General features: G+C 38.8%; 1 protein-coding gene across 3 annotated transcripts in view; it reads left to right on the forward strand.

Moving 5' to 3' along the window:
• AFTPH (aftiphilin) overlaps nucleotides 1-19,159 on the forward strand; it is a 52,950-nt gene extending 33,791 nt beyond the window's left edge. The window contains exons 7-10 of one of the 3 annotated variants that reach the window (XM_065682236.1): nucleotides 5,636-5,696; nucleotides 7,321-7,404; nucleotides 11,326-11,449; nucleotides 17,891-19,159. In XM_065682236.1, coding sequence (XP_065538308.1) covers nucleotides 5,636-5,696; nucleotides 7,321-7,404; nucleotides 11,326-11,449; nucleotides 17,891-18,035 — 414 coding nt within the window. In that variant the 3' untranslated portion in view covers nucleotides 18,036-19,159. Of the gene's footprint in view, nucleotides 1-5,635; nucleotides 5,697-7,320; nucleotides 7,405-11,325; nucleotides 11,450-17,890 lie in introns of those variants that run through there. The other 2 variants (XM_065682237.1, XM_065682238.1) reach the window with 2 other exon arrangements.
• The last annotated feature ends 746 nt before the right edge of the window (nucleotides 19,160-19,905 follow it).

Raw genomic sequence — 19,905 nt, forward strand, 5'->3', positions numbered from 1 at the left:
GGGTTTTTTTTTTTTCCTCTCTCTCTCTATGAATTTGTACTTTTGGGTATTCCTGCAGCAAAATTCCAAACTGTGACAAGCAGTAGGATAATCATAGAATGGTTTGGGTTGGAAGGAACCTTAAAGCTTATCTAGTTCCAACCCACTGCCAAGGGCAGGGACACCTTCCACTAAAGCAGGTTGCTCCAAACCCCGTCCAACCTGGCCTTGAACACTGCCAGGGATGGGGCAGCCACAGCTTCTCTGAGCACCCTGTGCCAGGGCCTCGGCACCCTCACAGGGATGAAATTTTTCCTGATTATCTAGTCTAAATCTCCCCTCTGTTTGTTTAAAGCCATTCCCCCTTGTCCTGTCACTATGCGTCCTTGTAAAAGGTACCTGTCTAGATATCTTATAGGCCCTTTAGGGGGGCTGCTGTAAGGTCTTCCTGGAGCCTTCTCTTCTGTAGGATGAGCAAGCCCAGCTCTCTCAGCCTGTCTTAGTAGCAGATGTGCTCCAGCCTTCTGATCGTCATCTTCGTGGCCCTTCCCTGGACTTGCTCCAGGAGCTCCGCATCCCTCTTGTGTTGTTGCCCCCAGAGATGAACTCAGGACTGCAGGTGGGGATCTCGTACACCAGAGTAGAGAGAGAAAATCCCCTCCTTTGATCTGCTGGCCATGCTCCTTTTGATGCAGCCCAGCATATAGTTGGCTTTCTGGGCTGCATAATCTTGTCCCATCCCTTGTTCTGATAAGACCATCTCAGTTCAATAATTGGGGTCTATGAATACATACCAGAAGCTTCTGTGCTATCTGTCTGTGCTGCTGGCCTTGGGTTTTTTGGTTTTGTTTTCAGAAAGACAAATACTGAAATAAGCTTTTGGGTAAGAGATGAGTTAGAGCTCTAACCATTCAGAGGTCACAGTTAAGTAACATTGAGAAAGCTTCAGGGCAGGAACCATCAGTTCTCCACCTCGGAGACTTTGTTTCTTTCTTGGCCTTATCTTCTCTTACTGTTTGGTGGCTTCTGTTTGCTTTTGGAAAAATCCAACTTCACATTGTGCAGACTGCCTTTAGGAATATTCCAGATTGTAGTGGTATTGGGATGATGTGCCCCAACATTGGTAAACATTTCACTAGGAACTGTGCTATAAACATTGGTAAATATGTAGTGGAAATATAGACTATTTTGTTGGACACTGAAACTTCTTATTCTGAAGACAGGTAATTTAGGTATAACAATTTATTTATCTTTAAGCTTATCCAGTTAATGTGTAATTATTTAATTAAAACTTCTGAATGCCTCTCTTTTCAGATAGTGGTGATGAGGAGTCATTCATATATTTAGAAGCTTCAGAATATTGACTTTCTTATTAGAAGGAGAGGCTCTTGTTAATAGATTCCTAGGCTTTGCTTAAGGAAATGAGTTGTTTAAAGCCTGGCATTTATGGGACTTCTATACAGATCAGTGCCTGTGTGTGTACATGTATGACTTCCTGCTGAAGGAGTAAGACTTTGGAAGAGAGACTGTGGTGATGCAGAAGTAGGAGTGCAAAGAACATTTGTAGGAACACCGAAAAGCCTCCTAAGTTTTTTTTGTTGTAGGCAAATGGAGGAAAGCGTGCAGAGATTTAAAATAGAGAGCATTCAGAATCAAAAGTATTGAGGAAAAAGCAGCAAATGATCTGCAATATCTTCTCTGAATTATTATATAAACTCAGTGTCTTGGCCTCATTCCCTGCAGAGGATCTCACTGGGGTGGTTACAGTGTGGAAATAGAGTGGAGAAATTTCCATCTGAGCCATTTAAGCTGTGAGGGCAAGGATTTTGTGATTTCTTCTCTCAAGCTACTTATTACTGACTGATCTATCAAATTAGTTTGTTGTTTAAAAATGACTTTTGTAGACTCATCCTGTTTTGTATTTGAAGGTAGCGTCTAAATTATTCTTGTCTTGTTTATCTTGACAATTGAGGGGTCTGTTTCTCTCTTCCTCTCTGCTCATAACTGTAAGGCAGGAAACACAGTATGATATAATTCCCTGATTGCTGTTCCCTTTATCCAAGCATGGTGTCTCAGAGGCTTCACAGCTCTGAAGTAAAAGGCTTTATCAAGACACATCAGGTGTAAAGAAAAAGCATCTTGCTCACATAGGCAAACTTTGATTGTGAAACCTGATGCGGGTACCCTTCTTTGGGGGGGGTGTTCTGTACCATGGTCATGTCTTCAGGCAGTGTGATTTAAATATATCTCAGCACTTGTTAAAATGGCTCCTGTCTGGACTTAATGTTGACTGCTTTCTTTTGATTTGATACTGTTCTGTGGCTAATGTTTTAAAGTTTATTTACCTGCTTCTCTTTGCCTTTCTTGGAAAAAAGCTAACTTATATTCTGCTCTTTCACTATTGCTTCAAAGCATCCTCTTCTGTTCAGGACTGTGTTTCTTTGGTATAGTCTAGTGGTAGCTTTGTCCCAGCATACAGGATAAATAGGGGTTTTCTTACCCACCTAATTTTGCTTTGTGAGTTTTATATTGGATTAGAAATCTACAGCGACCCAGACCTTTCTAGAAGAAAATTACCAGTCATTCTCTTCTGCAGGTGCCCATTATAGCACATCTGCATGCATGTAAGCCACTGAATTAGGGATCAGGTTATAATAAAGTTGCTGGCTATTAGGGTCTAAGCCTTAATTAAACCCCATGGGGTGACAGTCTTTAAAAACACTTTTAATTATATAAGGGACCATCAGGACTTCTTACAATGACAGATGCAAACTACCATATTATTGGCCACCAGCCAAAGCCTCCATCATGGGACTGCTCTCCAGTTACACACATGAGAAAGATCCAAGAATATATGTAGCTTTGTTGACAGAGAGAAAGGTTTGCAGGTAAGAGATACAGAACTTGCTATTGTATCAGATGTGACAGTCGTTTGAAAGTGGTGTCTGAGAAGAATAATTTTTCAGGACTGTTGTAATTTTGCCAATGAATGCACACAGTGAAATGTATGAATTACTTCCTTGTAAACCTTTCTGAAATGTTTATGGTGCTCATTTGTGGGATTAGCTAAATATTTATACTATATTTGTATTACGAGCCCTTCTATTCCCCCCCCCCCCCCCCACAGCTTTAAGACAGCAAAACAGTTCCTTTCTTTCTTTTTTTTTTTTTTTTTCTTAATTTTCCTTGGGTAATTATTGGCACAGAGACAAACATTTACATTTTACTCTTTTGGGATTATAAAAGCTCTTGCATAATACCATTGTAAAATTACTGTGTGGAAACATCTCTCACTTTTATCAAAGAGAAATACGATGCACTAAAACCAGTAGGCATTTTAGCTTCCTCTTTCTCCCTTCCTTAGCATTGAGAGTAGTATTCTGACAGCTGAATATACTTTTTCATTTCTGTACCATGCCCTGTAATCTAAGATGGAGGGAGGAGTGAGAGCAGTTTGCCCCAATTCTCAATATTCTTCTAGATTGGGTGTTTTTCCTCAAAGCATATTATTAAAGTAATAGTGGAAGTGCAGTAGTCTATCAACCTTTCAATCTCTGAAAGACAAAACATTATGTTCCCACTGTCTGAGATTTCAGTGCTGTGTTCAGGTGTCCCTGTATAGTTTAGTTTTCTTGGGGCCAAGGACACAAGGAACAGAAAACTTTGTTTTGGCTTTTGCCTCTGCTCTCTGCTTTCACTTTGGTTGCTGTTTGATGGAATAGGGCTTGTCAGCAACCTGTATAGATGGGGTCTGCTTTACTTGCCACCCTCTTTTGGAAGTGATTGAAATCAGCAGAAGGGCCTCATCCCATAGAGCAGTTTAATATACTTAATATACTCTTACTGATTTTGACTCAGTTTGGGGTTCTTTCCCCATATTAGGAAGAATTCAACACATCCTTTGTGCTCTGGCAAATCTGAGAATCAAGTCATCATTAAAGGAGAAAGCTTAGCAAGCCATTGGTACCACTGTTTCCATGCAGTTCTGTCACACTCATCGGTCCTGACTCAAGTCTTTTGACACAAAATGTAGTGGGTGTTTTCCTCAGTGAGAGTTTGTAGGAAGCTATTTTGTTTCAATTTGAGTTCATTTTGCTCCTTTTTTTTTTTCTCTTTACAAGCCCCTTTTAATGTTAATATATTTTAGATGTGACAAACCTTAACTAAACTACAGATGATAGTGATCATTACTTCATCTGGTGTAGCTTCCACACTCCTAACATTATGTTTCCATGCAAATCATTTCAGTGCCAGTAACTTCATTAGCAAAGCAAAGTAAAAAGTATAGCATCAGCTTCTTAAGCTCTTTGGAGTGAATACTGTTCCAGTTGTGCTCAGTACTGGAAATACTTTCAAGTCATTAGGTAGGAAAGATTTTTCTAGGCAAGGCATTTACTATAAGTAAATACAGAAATCTCCAGGTCCCTTCATTTTTCTTTCCATAAACATCTATCACCTAGCAAAAGCCTCTTAAGTTAGCTTAATTGTGCAGAGCTAGCTCAGGCTGCTACAGTCTTGATTGTGATTCTACTTGGTTTTTCAGTGTTGGATAGTTGACAGGTTTTTATATATATGTATTAAAACAAAGAGAAGGTATGTCTCAGCCGCTGGAAACTTGACAACTAGTGATGCATTTTGGATAATGCTGCAGAGAACTTCCACTGCTTTTCTTTCGTAAGTGCGGTTGTTCTGTTAGAAGTTGAGGGCACATCCTTTCCCAGTACTTCTTGATACTTGACCCCACTGGGGAGATAGCAGAAATGCGATGCACACAAGTAGAAAGATGAACTTACTTCAGCCATTTCTGATACAGTACCATCTGTTTGCATCCTGAGAATACGAGAGGACAGCACTTGCAAGTTACACTGCACCTGAACACACTTCCCCTGTAAAGCATGGTCCCTGCTGCTTGCTTGATTTACCTGTGTGTGTGTAAAAGACATAATGAGGAAATGAAAAGGCAAGGATGGGCTCCCACAAGAAATTAACATTTCCATGCTCCTTTTGTTCAAGCATTGTTACCAAGGGTTTGTTTTTATATCAGAATGAGTTAATAGTTAAAGGATAACAAGTTACAGGATTTTTTTAAAGGGTTGGGATGGGGAGGGTATTGATAGTTTGTCCCTCACACATAGGAATATGACTCTTCAAAGCAAAACAAACCAAAACAATCACGGGCTCTTTGATGGTACATAGCTTGATTTTATATGTAATCAGGACAAAGAATGGATGTACAGACAGCTTTCACTAATAACCTTATTTTACATTTGCCCCATAATTGTGTATACATAACTTCTTATGCAAAATGCATTGTCTTCCATGGAAGTATTAATAGTTTAACTTTCAACTATGCCTTAAGTTTGGTTTTTTTTTTTTAATCAAATTCATATGCTTTTGTTAATTTGTAAATCCTGTTAGAGTATAGAGGTTACCTAATCTGTACTGTTGAGAATTTAATGAGATTTCCTATGAAAGAACAAATCTACTTTGAATCTTTAGTGCATATTATGAAAATACTTGCCTCCTAAAAGTTGGGGCTTGCTCATTTAGTTGTCTTTTTAGTATTTAGACGCTAAAGAATCTGTTGTTTGAACTGCTTTGCATTGTTGTAACCTGAACTGACTATAAAATCTGATTTCTGACTTTTCAACTCTAGGAATCTCTACCACCTGTCCAGTTTGACTGGAGTAGCAGTGGCCTTACTAACCCTTTAGATGGTACGTCTCTCCGTAGAGCCTCTAGCACCAGAGCTAGAGATAAGAAAGCTACAAAGTTCAGACAAACATCTATCTGCTGATTATTTTTTTAAAAATACAAACACACACATATATAAAAATATATATAATATTTATTTCTTACTCCTACCTTTGGAAATTCAGGCTTTCTTTCTGATTAACTGTGCCCCTATGTGAAGTATTATGTAGTGTGAAAAATACCGGGTTAAGTATTATTTTAGATGCTAGTGTCACAGTGGCAATATTAACACTACATTGTGCATAACTGCAGATTATAATGAAACTCTGAACAAAAGAGCATTTTAGATTGAGTTTTACTTCTTAAGAGTATTTTTCACCAATGAACTACTATCTCTTTAGACATCCTTTGAATGACGAACTTGTGTATAGTGGCTACTTCAAAGCACAATATTTTAATCACAAACTGTTTGCAAAATATATCCTTCTTGAGCTGAAAGTTTTCAGATTTACAGATAATTTTATATTTCAAAAATGTGACTTCATGTGTTATCACTTTTGCTTACATGCAAGAGTCAATTATAGGTAATACATTAAAGAGGTAGCTACGCATTTATTTGTATCTGTAAATGTATATAGTTATCATATAGAAGACCCTTCACATATGTCTGTTTTAATAGCAGAGTGAGTTGTGCCACCACCTCCAGTCTCATAAATGCAAGTGCATGCAAAGGAAACAAAACAAGTTTTGGGAACTTGTTTGATGGACAGACTAGAAACTTGTAAAGAAACACACTTTTATGAGGAGCCTGCTAACAGCAATTAACTCATGACACAAGTTTTTCGAAAGCAGGCTAAAATAAACTGCATCTCTTACTCCACTGGTGTTGCCTCATGGTGTTGTTTCAGAACGTGTGGGATGTAAGAGTTTGGATAGCAATATCATGGTGCTGAAGGAAAGCCTGGATGGACCCTTTTGCTGTTGTCTGGTGTCTTACTACTTCAGTCAATCATCATGCTTTCTTTTTAATGAACAACTTCTCTAAAATGTATCTTGGTTTGATTTCTGGTTTAGTACTAAAGGGGAACAGTATAACTTACCAGTGAGGAACTGGATACAAGAGTGGCATTTGTTACCCTGCTTTAAGATAACGATAATTAATAGCTTAAAGCTGATAAATAAAACTTTAAAGGGTTCTTTTGGTTCTTTGCTTTTTGGGGATCTGCTAAGTCTTCCTGACTTCCCTGTTTTTCAATTGCAGTGAGGGGAGCAAAAGCCCACTATATTCTAACTATAAGTTGACCTGTATATTGTTTCCCTTTAACTGATCACATCTTTCTTTCTGAGTCGTGCTGGTTCTCTTTCATTTTTAGATTGAAATAAATATTTCTATTTTCAAGTTCCTAGTGTTGATTTCCTTGCTGCATTGTACATAAGGAAATGTGCACTGAATTAAGTTGTTAACATTTTTAGAAGGTACAAACTAATACTGTAAGCATTGTTTTCATGTCAATTTTTAAATTGCGTACTGAGTACTAATTATAACTTGCATGTTCAAGTGTGTGTCTTACCCCTTTTTACACATAAACCCCTCCCTTGGCTTACCTTCTATATGGCTGCCTACCAACACGGTCACTGAATTTCAAGCTAGTGGAGGTTCCACTCTTCTGAACCTTGATTTCTTTGGGCCCGTGGATGACAGTAGCTCTAGCAGCACCACCACAATCCCAGGTCAGCAGAGTGTTAAAACCACAACTGTAATATTATAATGACTTACTAAAAGCATGAGCACATCACTTGACTTTCCTATAAACAAGGAGAAATTTTGCACTGTGTTTCTCTACAATGTCTTTCTACTGCATTTTTCCTTTAATCTGTGTTCCATTTTCTGATGTTTTGTATCGAGTGTAGTATTTAAAAGGTACTGTCAGCTCTGTGTTTGTCACATGCTGAAGGAATGAATGGCTTTTATGCTCATGCAAATAAGATGTTAAAACACTTGTTTCAAACAAGGAATTTTGGGAGTTAACTTTTCTAAGCACTCAAAAAATGCTGCAGATGTGATGATTCTCCAAAAATGAGGCTTTTTCTCTCCTCTGAATGAGTGCCTCCAAGTTACAGGATTATGATGTTATTTAGAAGTTATGAATGAATTTAAAGTTACAGAGCTTAACATATCAAAACCCTGATAGGGTTTGCTGCTACCAGGAGATCGTAATTTTTTTGTGTGTGTAAACTACTAATATTACTGATAAAGTGAAAAAAGTGTTTTAACATAATTCATAATAGAAAACAAAGATAGTTGCATGTTTGTGGGACATTAGAAGTTCGTGAACAATAATTATAAAGCCAAAGCACTTTATCTTCAACCTTTTCCCTTAAAAAGGAGGTGAAAACTCCACTTTCCATTAGATAATACATGAAAGTAATTGAATTAATTTATGGCATGGTTTTGACATGCTCTGACTATTTTGCGTGAGCTTGTGAAAACCTACACTTTGAATAAATTTCTGCAGGAATTTAAAGGAACATTTGGGGGATTTATTTTAGTGCATATATTATGTAGATAAGCCAAATATTCTTCCAGTATAATGCCTAAAACCATGATAATTTTCTTCATGGGAAGGTTTTGGGGTTTTTTAATTTTAATTCACTGGGGTTTATTTTTTAAATAAATTTTTAAGAGGTCTGGGGTTTTCCCCCCATTTCAAATAAGTGCTTAGAATTATTACTGCATTTTTTGTTCTTAAAAACCTGGGTTTTTTTGTTATTTTGAAATCTGGTCATTGAAGGCATTTTTGTGGCATCACATTCCAAATGTCTTTATTCCACCCTTGAGAAATGTCATTGTCCAGATGAAAGATGGCAGGTTTGTCCTAAAAATGATAGGTAGCAACTTCAAGAAACTCAGGTCTCACAGATTCATTTGTGTGTGCAAGTCTGTCAACAGAAGTCATCAGTACCCTGTACATGTACTACTTGTGCAGTTGGGTGTGTTCTTGCCTCCTGATGATGTGCACACTTGAAGTGATTACTGGAGGGATACTGTTAGCCTTTTATTTCCCCTTTTGTTGTTGTTGTTGTTGTTGTTGTTTGTTCCATTGAGTTACAGGTACAACCATCTTCCCTGGTATGCCCTAGAGTACCCTTTTTTGGTTACTTTTATTTGGTTTAGCTTTTCTTTCCTCTTGACTTGTTTCTGGGAAAGTCATTTGTTTCTTGGCTTGCAGCTGGTGTGTTTGTGTGTGTGTTTAAGAGCTTTGTGTGGGGTTTGGTTGGCTAACTTTCCTTCAATATCTCATTAAGGTTTTGCAGTGCTTTCCTTAAATATTCTCAAATCATTTAAATGAAATGGAGAATATGCAACTCTTGAAAATAAGTAAAATAATTGAGAGGCAAATTGTTAGATCATTTGGCTTAAAGAAGAAACTTATTAGTAATAGAAGTCTGTTCTTTCTCTGGAGACGTTTTAGTTTTACTTACTATAGATCTACACTGTATTCTTCTCAGTCTGATTTCAAGCCAAAATAACTTTTTTATTTAAAACAGAATTGCATTCTGCATTTTGAAAAGGGAGTTACCAATTTCTAGTATGTTCCCACAGGTTTACTGTATTGTCTTATTTCTCATGGTAATAGTTCAACACAAATGTAGCTGAGTAAGGTGCTTGAAGATCAGTAAATTGAGCAGCAACATCACATGACAATGAAAGTGAATTCAGGACCATAAATGTGAATATCTAAATGATGTAACTTTGAAGGCTGCGTTTAACCTCTGTTGCAGAGTTGCATGTCAAAGGACTCCTCGTTTCAATTAGTTTTACAATTTGTACCTTAATGGGATTTCTCAGGCTTCTGCAAATGAAAGTGTATTTCTTCAAGGCTTCCTCTCCCTGATTGAAAGTGGATATTTTATGAAATAGTTGGGCTTTTTCCTATTTCCAAATTCTGTAAACATCTGACAATAGTTAAAATCTTGGTATACTGGGCTCAGGACAGTGCGTATTTTGCATGAAGCTGGACAAAACTTAACTTTGGAAACCCAGACTTACAAACCTGTACACAGAAAACACAGCTATTAATTTCTAATCAATTCATACTAAGTGGATCAGATCATCTCCCTGTCCCCCACCTTCTGCAGCTTAACCAGCTGATTTTCTTCATTTTATTCCTAGGTCAGCTTAGTTTCCTAACAGTGTGAGAGTACTTGTGCACAAAGGATGAATGATGTAGACACTGCGTGGGGAGAGTTCATGCAAAGCAGGCATCTGTTTGTGCACGTAGTACTGCAATTACTGGGTGGAAAAGGCAGAACTATAGGCGCAGGCATTTTCTTTTTTTTTTTTTACTTAGTAATCTGTTGGTATTTCAGGAGTACTCTAAAAGTGTCTTGCTCCACTCAGGCAGACTGGGTAAAATCATCAGCGCATCAGCTTATAAATCAGTTTGTATATTAGGTAGCTACGTGGGACCATCGTATCTAAGCATTTGCAGCATTTGTTCTGCACTAGTATGAAATGCTTGTGAGTTGGCCAAACCAGCTGGCACAAGTGTGACACTTGTTTAGAACACAGGTGTCTATCGTGATGCTTCTGTACAAAAACTCTACACTGCTTTTGAAGAACGCCTGTTATTGTGGATGGCATATATGCACACTTCGTTTAAACCCGTGAAGCATGAACTAACTTAAACTGTAACTAGAGTAATATCACCAATGTAAAAAGCTTCTGAGCAACAAAATGCGTTGTAACAGGCTTTCCTCTTGATTTATTTTGATAGTTCTAATTCATTGAGACTTTATTGAAGAAAATATACTTAATAACTGGAAATATTAGAGCTACTTCTTACTATGAGGTGATGCTTGCTATTAAACAGGTAGAATTTCACTCATGTATTTTTTTGGATGCAGTTTTCTATTGTTTGCATTGCTTTCAGAATGGCCTCTACTGATAAAATTTGAAATCCATTCTCAACGTATGTGATGTCAGAATTCAGCATCTGAGTTAAGATGTCTCAAACTAGGAATTCAAGGCTGAAACATCCAGATACTTAGTGCATTATAAACACTTGAACGATTAAAAGGAATCACAGACTAGAAGTTGTGGTAGCGTTACACATTCTAGTATGTAACTTTTTTAATGCCATTCCACTTCTCAGTACCATAAAAGCTGCTTTTCCTCACTCGAAGCGTTTTTAACTCTTGGAAGAAGCAGGATACTAAAACACACTCTAATGCATGCCAGTGCTGTGTGTGATCCCTCATTAGACAGTTGGCTCCTGTTAACATGCAGTGTTCTTCTAATACAGTTGAGTTGAAGTAGTTGAAACAATCCATTTTACCACAGCTGACATTTCTGCAGGTGTTTCACTCTAAAAGGTAAATCAAGTTTGTTTTGTTTGTTCTTAGACTGAGACCTTGTATACCAGACTTGATCCACTGTGTGTGTTTTCAACTATAAAAGCTGCTGAAAAGGGTGGGGACAGAGGATGATGTTTCAGAAACGCAGACATGTCTTGTCATGTTCTTTTCATGCATCTTGACATTATAAATGATTCAGATGTTTACAGAAAACAGTCTCTAGCAAGTTGGTCTGTGGCTCTTTATTGCTATACTTGCCTCCAACCATCACTGATTATCATTTTATACTATAAGGTGTGGATCCTGAATTGTATGAATTGACAACCTCAAAACTGGAAACTTCCAATGCAAGCAACAGAGTCACTGATGCATTTGCAAGACTCATGTCTACAGTGGAGAAGGCAAGCACGTCCACAAGGTAAATACTTTGTTGTGCTTTTTCCTTGTTTTTCCAAAGGCGGCATGAAATGTGAGGAGTAAATGTGTGTGCGGTTTCAGGTCAGCAGTTCTTGAATGATTGAAAGGCTAAAATGTAATTATTAAATACAAAATTCATAGTACTGTAATTCATATTTCAAACTGTCATAAAACTCTAGAATAAGATGGGACACAGTTCGTGACATAAATTGAAAAGCTAGAGATGAGGACTGAACTGGAGGAAATTACTTCCTGAGAAGAGGGTTGATTCCAAAGAATGGAAGGGTGAACTGGGCCCCGCAGTTTGGTGACTTTGAGAGAAGACTCTCCTCATTCTTCTGTGTAATTTATAGATCTGGAATGTTCCACAAGTAAAATGATAAAACTGATTAATAATAATGACATTATTTGTCCCATGTGTTTAGAATCATAGAATCATAGAATAGTTAGGGTTGGAAAGGACCTCAAGATCATCTAGTTCCAACCCCCCTGCCATGGACAGGGACACCTCACACTAAACCATCCCACACAAGGCTACATCCAACCTAGCCTTGAACACCGCCAGGGATGGAGCACTCACAACCTCCCTGGGCAACTGATTCCAGTGTCTCACCACCCTAACAGGAAAGAATTTCCTCCTTATATCCAATCTAAACTTCCCCTGTTTAAGTTTTAACCCGTTACCCCTTGTCCTGTCACTACAGTCCCTGACGAAGAGTCCCTCCCCAGCATCCCTGTAGGCCCCTTTCAGATACTGGAAGGCTGCTCTGAGGTCTCCATGCAGCCTTCTCTTCTCCAGGCTGAACAGCCCCAACTTCCTCAGCCTATCTTCATACGGGAGGTGCTCCAGTCCCCTGATCATCCTCGTGGCCCTCCTCTGGACTTGTTCCAGCAGTTCCATGTCCTTTTTATGTTGAGGACACCAGAACTGCACACAATACTCCAGGTGAGGTCTCACAAGAGCAGAGTAGAGGGGCAGGATCACCTCCTTCGACCTGCTGGTCACACTCCTTTGGATGCAGCCCAGGATACGGTTGGCTTTCTGGGCTGCGAGCGCACACTGCAGCCGGCTCATGTTCATTTTCTCATTGACCAGCACCCCCAAGTCCTTCTAGCACCTGTCAAAACTTCAGTGAGCAAACATCAGATTAATTTTGCTGTTGCAAGTCAAGGAACAAGTGTGCAGTTGGTGTAAGTTGTCCTTTCTGCTTCATGGATCTCGTGTGAAATCCTTCTATACTTCTTTTTATGGGTAGAACTTACATAAAAGCTTTAGGTGTCAGATGTCTTACTTGAAGTCTGGTCTGTTGAATGGGTACAGAACAGCCTTTCCATTTATAAGCTTGTATTCTTCAGGTTTATTTTTTAATCTGTATTTTAGCAGTAGGATCCTGGACTGTATGTATTAAGGTGTAATTAATGTCTGTGACTATTAAAAGAATCACTGAGTGATTCTCACATAGTAAAACATTTCTGTTGTTGAGGAAGTGCATGCCTCAACATGCAACTAATATTAGTTGATTTACAACTGATAATTACTTTAACATATCCTCACTTGTAGGTGAGCTGTAGGGTTTATTCAGCAGTCTCAAACTAGATGCATTTCCATACAGCATAGCGCTTAGAGAGGAGGCATGGTTAAAGAGTTTTGGCTAATGTAGTGATTTGTAATGGTGGGGGATAGCTGGCTTTCTTAAAATGACCAGAACTCTTGTTTGCAAGAGCTCTTTTAAAACATGTTCTTTCATTAAGAAAACTTTTTCGCTAGCTTTCCTGCAGTGAAAATGGTCAAAGTGAACACAGAATAAAAACAAACCGTGAAATTTCAAGGGAGAACCAGTAGAGGGAACTCCATACTTCAATGCTGATTTTTGTGCCTCAGCTTTTGGAATGCCTATTTTTCTATCCATGGAGTGCATATACTCTTTCTGAAAATGCACTAGTGCAAAGTTTGACTTCCACTAATTAGAAAAACACAGTCACAGCTAAAATACTTTGTTATATATTCTAAGGCTAGTTTGAAATTCACAGCAGAACATACAAGCTCTATTAATTTTTATTTCCACTCAGATTTTTACCTACATGCTTTCTTTAAGAAGTCTTAGCTTACTTTTTCTTTAGACATTAACAAGGAAGTCTGCTTTGCTGAAATGGATGTTCACCTTCATTTTCTGTATTGCTTATTGATATGAGGGATTTAGGTTTTTTCCAATGCTTTCCACAGGGCACTGGAAGGCTTTTACTTGTGCTGTTAAAGCTCTTCCCCTGTTCTGGAGAGCATTACTTACTGATAGGAGGAGGTTCTAGATCTGTGCTGTAGCAATAGTAGGCTGTAGAGGGAGGGTGGGGACCTCAGACTTGGCAGTTAAGTTCAGATACACACAAGGATTAGCAGTTTTAAAGCATCTGTTTTCAGTGTTTAATACATTTTGTATGTTTCTGCCAACTCTGAATTTTAAACATTTTTTCTTTCTTTAATTCCATGCTCTCCAAAAGAAAAGCAGTCTGTTTTTCAAGCTAGAAACATTCAGAGAAATAAGGTCTTATCTCAGCAGTATGCCAAATATGTTACAGAATGTCAGCTTTTTGCAATAAAATTGTTTTTCTTTTGATTTTTTTTCTTTCATAATGAATTGAAGACCTTAAAGTAGGGGTGGCTGGGTACAGCCAGCTCAACAAGGATGACATTGATGCGCCAGCCCGGAAATATGGACTATTATCCATTCATAACTGATCAGGGGAAGATGTAGCCAGTGGCTACTTTGATGGCAACTTCAGTTGTGTTAAGTCTATCCCATGTCTGTAATTTGTCTGAACTCGGGATATTTAGGGTGAAGTTTAGAGTGAAAATACCATTGTTCAGCTGTAAAAACCCATGTGAAAAGGTTGCCTTTGCTTAAAAGAGCCACATCGTTTGCATTCAAACCCATCTCTTAAAGTCAGAAAGTCAGTTTCTCAGAAGGAAAGTGTTGGGAGTGCAGGGGAGGCTTCTCCCTCAGCTTGAGCCTGAAGCCCTGATGGCAGCAATAAGTGTTGAAGGTCAGGGATCCAGTACAGCATTCCACAGACATTCTGCAGCCTTGCCCGGTTCCATAGAATTGGCAGAGATCAGAAGTTTATCTGCTGTCTTTTTGAAGGAAAACAGAGCACTGATATCTCTCCAAGAAACAGACAAAACCCTCATTTAGGCTGGAAATATTCCTTGGGGGAGGTGTTGGATGGAGCAGGCTACCTCTTAATTACTGAGTGGTTTTTAAAGTGCATTTCTCTAATCATTGTTGCTGTTAAGAGTCTGGCCTTGCTGGTGCTATCCACAAAACCCTTTGCGAACATGAGAGATGACTGAAATCCTGAAAGGCTTGAATGCTGTAGGAAGGGGTTGGAATGTAAAACAGAACAGTGAGGTGTGAGTGACACACCAGCAAAGTATTCCCTATTTCTTGCTAAAGTCTCTTCCAGCAACTTTCATGCCTGTCAGTCTGGCTAATTTCTTGCAGCTTAGTGTTAACATGCCTTTGAAAAGGAAACTTCATGCCAACAGGTACTGGTACAATTGCTAGGGTAAGGGCATCCCTTCTGTCTCAGGAGGAAACGTAATCTAGGGTAATAGATGGATGGGGGCAGAGTGTTCTGTGGAGAGTAGTTTTAAATCCTGAATGAAGCTGAGACCTTTTTTGGGGTGAGGGCTGGGTTCTTTCATGGTTTAGTAATCAAAAGTTCTGGTTCCAAAGCAAACAGTATAAGTAGAGCTACGGCTGGCAATCTGCTCAATTGGGCATCTATTCTGTAAGCTATGGTATCTAGGAATTAAGAGTACATGAGCAGGAGAGGCTCTGCAGTGTGTGCCCCCAGACCAGGGTTTAGCAAAAGAAGGTCTTGACAATGGGAACACTTTCAGTAACAGTGGTGACTGAAAGTAATGCACTGACATGGTTATTTTGCTTGCCTCCATCAAAAGGTACCACGGTTATTAGGCAGTTTGGTAAGTTTTGAGGGTAAAAACAGTCTGCAGTGATGATGCTACCTTTGTCTTTTAAATTTAGAGAGCTAATGAGTAATCCTTTAAGGTTGTCCTGGTGATATCTGCTACCAAGGGTGCTGACTGCTCCCCAGAAAGGGTACTTACAGTGTCTAGTTTTATTGTCTTCCAGAGGAACCTGCCCTCCCCATCAAGGAATGCAGACTTTAGGCTGTCTCATCCCTCTCTGCACTGAGATGATTTTAAAAAAGACTTTGGGCCTCATTACCAAGTGATTGTGTCTATAGCTGTAACTTGGTCACAGTTAAGTAGTGTTTACTGTGTTAGCTTGTCCTTCTTTACAGATACTTTCTACAGAACACATTAAGTAGCTAAATTATTGCAAAGGGCCTCCAGCCAGGAGGGGAGTATTCAGTATTTGTCGAGATTCACATCTGACTGTGCTCACTGGTGCATATGTTCTGCTGTGATGTTGCAGAGACCAGCTAGTGCAGCAAGAGCAATAGGATTATCCTATGATAAAGGTCCGGAGTATGACCACCAGGTGAAATGCAGGGCTGCCTCTGGGATGCAGCAGTGCCATTTCTTAGAATGCCACAGTTGAGCAGAGGAGGAAGAGGCATATAAATAGCAAGGAGTGTGTGAGCTCCATCTCGGTGCCTGGTTAACAATTACAGGAACTCATTTTAATGCAGATCTTGGAGTCAGCCCTCTTCGTTTGGCTTCCTCTGTCAGACGCTCTGTAGTTAGCTGTAAATCCTTGATCACCAGGAGTTTGTACCTTTAAGAGGCTTGTGGTAAGTGATTACTAATAGTGGCACCAGATACCGATAACAGTGGTGGGTGAGAACCACATTTCAACAGCTCAGAGATAGTCCTTCAAGTGCAAACAGAGCTGACTGTGAAGTTGTTAGAGAAGGAGGCACATATTGGCTCTCTGCTTCTTCCTTCAGTAAATCCAGCATACAGCTTTGTTTATCCTCCAGAATTTGGTAATCTGCCTAGTCAGTGGCTCATGAAATTCCACTGCAGCAGAGAAAAGAAAATACTGCTATTCTAGTGAAGGAAAGTCAGATTTAGTATCTAGGCTGCCTCATCTAGAGATCTTTCATCAAGTGGAGATTTCAAGTAGCAAACGAAGTGATAGTTCAGTGTCAACATAATGATCAGTGATGTCGAGGGTGAGTTTGACTCCAGCTTGTTTCTTTTCTTCTCCTCCTAGCTGAGAAATCCTGACACTGCTTCCCTTTGCTTTCCCCAAATCTCTGATCAGCCGAGGAAACAATCTCGATGGGTGCTGACAAAAGAAAATAGAAGTACATGCTGCTTTGTGGTCAGAGTGGTCATTGCCCTCTCCAGGGCTCCATTTAAAGTTTATAGCTAAGACAAAAGATACAGAAAGGACATTTCTGAAATGTTCTAGGGAAAGGCTGCGTATTTGGTTTCAAGCCTTTTGTCTTAGCTACTTGCCCCAAAGATGAGGGAGCTTATTTAGCTAGAATGTCTAATGTTGTTACGGGGTACAGCAGGTGCCTTTTTGGAACTGGAATAGTGTTTGATGTAAAACGGAGTATTTCTAGTAATAGGCAGTGTTCTTCAAAGATAAACCAGATGTCTGTGAAGTATGGATGTTTGGGCAGGGGAAGGGGGTTTTCTGGAGTGGTCTGAGCCAGGCTTCATTTTACTTAGGAAATGTAAGGGGTTTGCATAATAATGAGAACCAAACTACATAGAATTCAGATCTCTTTATTCATTTTTGCTCAGTAATTCTTATGAATAATGCAAAAGGCAAAATAAACAGCAGTGATTCCCAAACTGCTGTATGTATCATGGCTACACGTACTACTGCACTTCAAAGCAAGTAGCTACAAGTTGGGAACCACCTTTTGCTGTTGTTGAGCCCTGGGGGGGGAAAAGGGTTCGTGGATCACAATATGTAAAGTGGCATGATGTATAATCTGAGAATAGTCATGTTGGAAATACAGCGTAAGTACCTTTTTATTTTAAAAGTATTAAGAAGTAAGTTAGGAACTTCTTAATGTCCTTTCAAGACTTTTCCCCTCTTGCTTTGAAAGATTATACTGGATTTAGATGCTTTAGAACTAATGCTTCTATTGTCTTATACCTAGAATATGGGCATGGTTGTCTCTTCAAGTGAGTCTCTTTAACACTGGAACCTGAAAAAAAAAAAAAAAAAAGGAAATATTAAAATTAGCATTTGAATAGGAATTTTTTTCCCCTCCTTATTGCAACAATATACAGGAACATTTTGCTGACTTTCTGTGTTAACATTTTGTTGGTAGGCAGGTAGGTATTATAACATTAGACTTCTCACGTAGCTTACAGAAGTGCCTGTCAGTGGGAGACAAACTGACAGAACATTGCTTCAATCAGTGATTCTTTTAGTGATGCAAGGGATATCAGGTACTGTATTAATGCACTTTGTTCTTTTCTTCTCCACAGGAAGCCTAAAAAGGAAGAGCATCTTAGTGAAGAGGCTGCCAAGGTGATTTCTAGCCTTCCTGACTTAACTTTCATGCATGCCAAGGTGTTGATGTTCCCAGCCACATTAACACCTTCAACAAGCTGCCAAGAAAAGGTAGACTAAAGTGATGTGAATTGGACATTTTCTATTGATTTTTTTTTTTCTTTTTCCTTCCCTCTGTGGGTCGTAAAAAGCAATCTTGCTTTAATTAAAAAAAAAAAAAATCAAGTTCAGCTGATTTGTTGGTAAGCAGCACTAGAAAGGTATACATAGTAATGTATATTTATTTACATACCGGAGTCCTAAATTTATATTAGAGAAAAATGTAAATAATTGGGGGTAAATCTTTTTGAAGATCTATTCTTTTTGTTGTGCTGGGATGTACACATTTCTGTCTTTGTGAAATACACTGGTGGTGTCCTTCTTACAAAACAGGAAAAAGTTTTAAAAGATCAGTAAATCCTAAAAACAAAATGAAAACGTCAATCTTCACGAGCTGTGAAGTCCCCCTTAAAGGTTTTCAGATTGAAAAAAACCTTAAAGGTTTTCAGATTGAAAAAGGTTGAGCATCTTTTTCTTTCCTGCTTATATTAAAATAGCTATTGCTGGAGAAAAGAAAGCCCAAAGGTTACGTTGTCCCTTTGCAGGTTTTTGGTTTTATTATTGTTTCTTTAAAACCCAATAATTTCTTTTGTGTTTTAACAAGCTGAAGATGAGATTTTCCTTTTCTTCTACTCCATCCCCTCCCCGTGTTTGATTGGCTGATCAATCTTTATGTTCTTGAACTTCAATAGTATGGCTCTATCACTGTATAGCCTGTTGAAAGGTATGCTCTCAGTTACTACTCGTTCCAGTTCTAGCTCATTGTCTAAACACTTGATTTTTTGGGGTCATTTGAAGGTTGTCTGCTTTTAATCAGTTTGATTTGGAAAAGAAGGACCAAAACTATATGAATGTCTTACAATGAAATTTACCTGTTAAAGGGTTTTTTTTTTATGTTCTGTTGTACCACTATTCCTGTTTGATTTTGCACAGTGTAAAATGACATAATCATAGATTGCTATGGTTTTAGGCTGTATATACAGTAAAAAACTATGGGTTGTAAATGTCTGGGGAAATTCCTATGGAAAAAAGAGAGCTATGTAGAAGAACCTCTAAAAAGGTCAATGTGCATGCCCAAGGTCTTTTGAGATTTAAGTGTGTAAATTTCCTTTTAGCTTACACAAAATAAAATAATTTAAAAGATACACATGTTCATAGTCTGCTATCTTTTTATATATGGAATGGACACGTTATGTTTCTGTTAATGGTAAAATCGATGCCCTGCATTAACAGTAGAACCTAGGAATTGGTGGTGTGCAGTCCCACAAAACATGCCTCTCGGTCCTGCAGAAGGAGAAGCAGCTTTTCTTTAATAGCTCTGTTAGTGCTTTGTGATGTAGTCTCTTATTTCTGTCTCCAACTTGCTTTCCAGCTTATAGGGCGATGTAGCCCAAGACATGTCAGTATTTTGGGTTAGAAGCTTCTTCAAAGTACTTGGCAATGCTCATGTGTAAGAAACACAGATTACGGCGAGGTGAGAGGACAACTGCATTTGCCTATTTCTTACTTAGAAATAAAAATGTAAACGTAGCATTCACTTGATTTTCCCAGCATGTTCGCTTGCACTGAGCTTTTTCAGCAACAGTCTCTTCAGGGCCTCTCAGTTAACTTGCAGGTGAGGCATGCTCTGGGGGCTGATACTCGGGGTGTTTTGCATGGGCACAGACTCTCCCATGTCTAACCTTACTGTGTGCACAGCTCTTTAAGTGCTCAGTAGGCACCACCAGTTCATCACTTCTGGTTCTGAGAAATCTCTGCATTTTCTTACCTCTTCGTTGAGGCTTTTATCATCTGACTGCACTTGGGTCAGAAGAGTTAAAGTTCCGTTTGCTGTCATTAGCTGGTAAGCTGAAACGTCCATGCAAAAGGAGGCTCACTCCTTTCTGAAATG

This window comes from Lathamus discolor, chromosome 5 (assembly GCF_037157495.1).
Source record: "Lathamus discolor isolate bLatDis1 chromosome 5, bLatDis1.hap1, whole genome shotgun sequence".
NCBI lineage: Eukaryota > Metazoa > Chordata > Aves > Psittaciformes > Psittacidae > Lathamus > Lathamus discolor.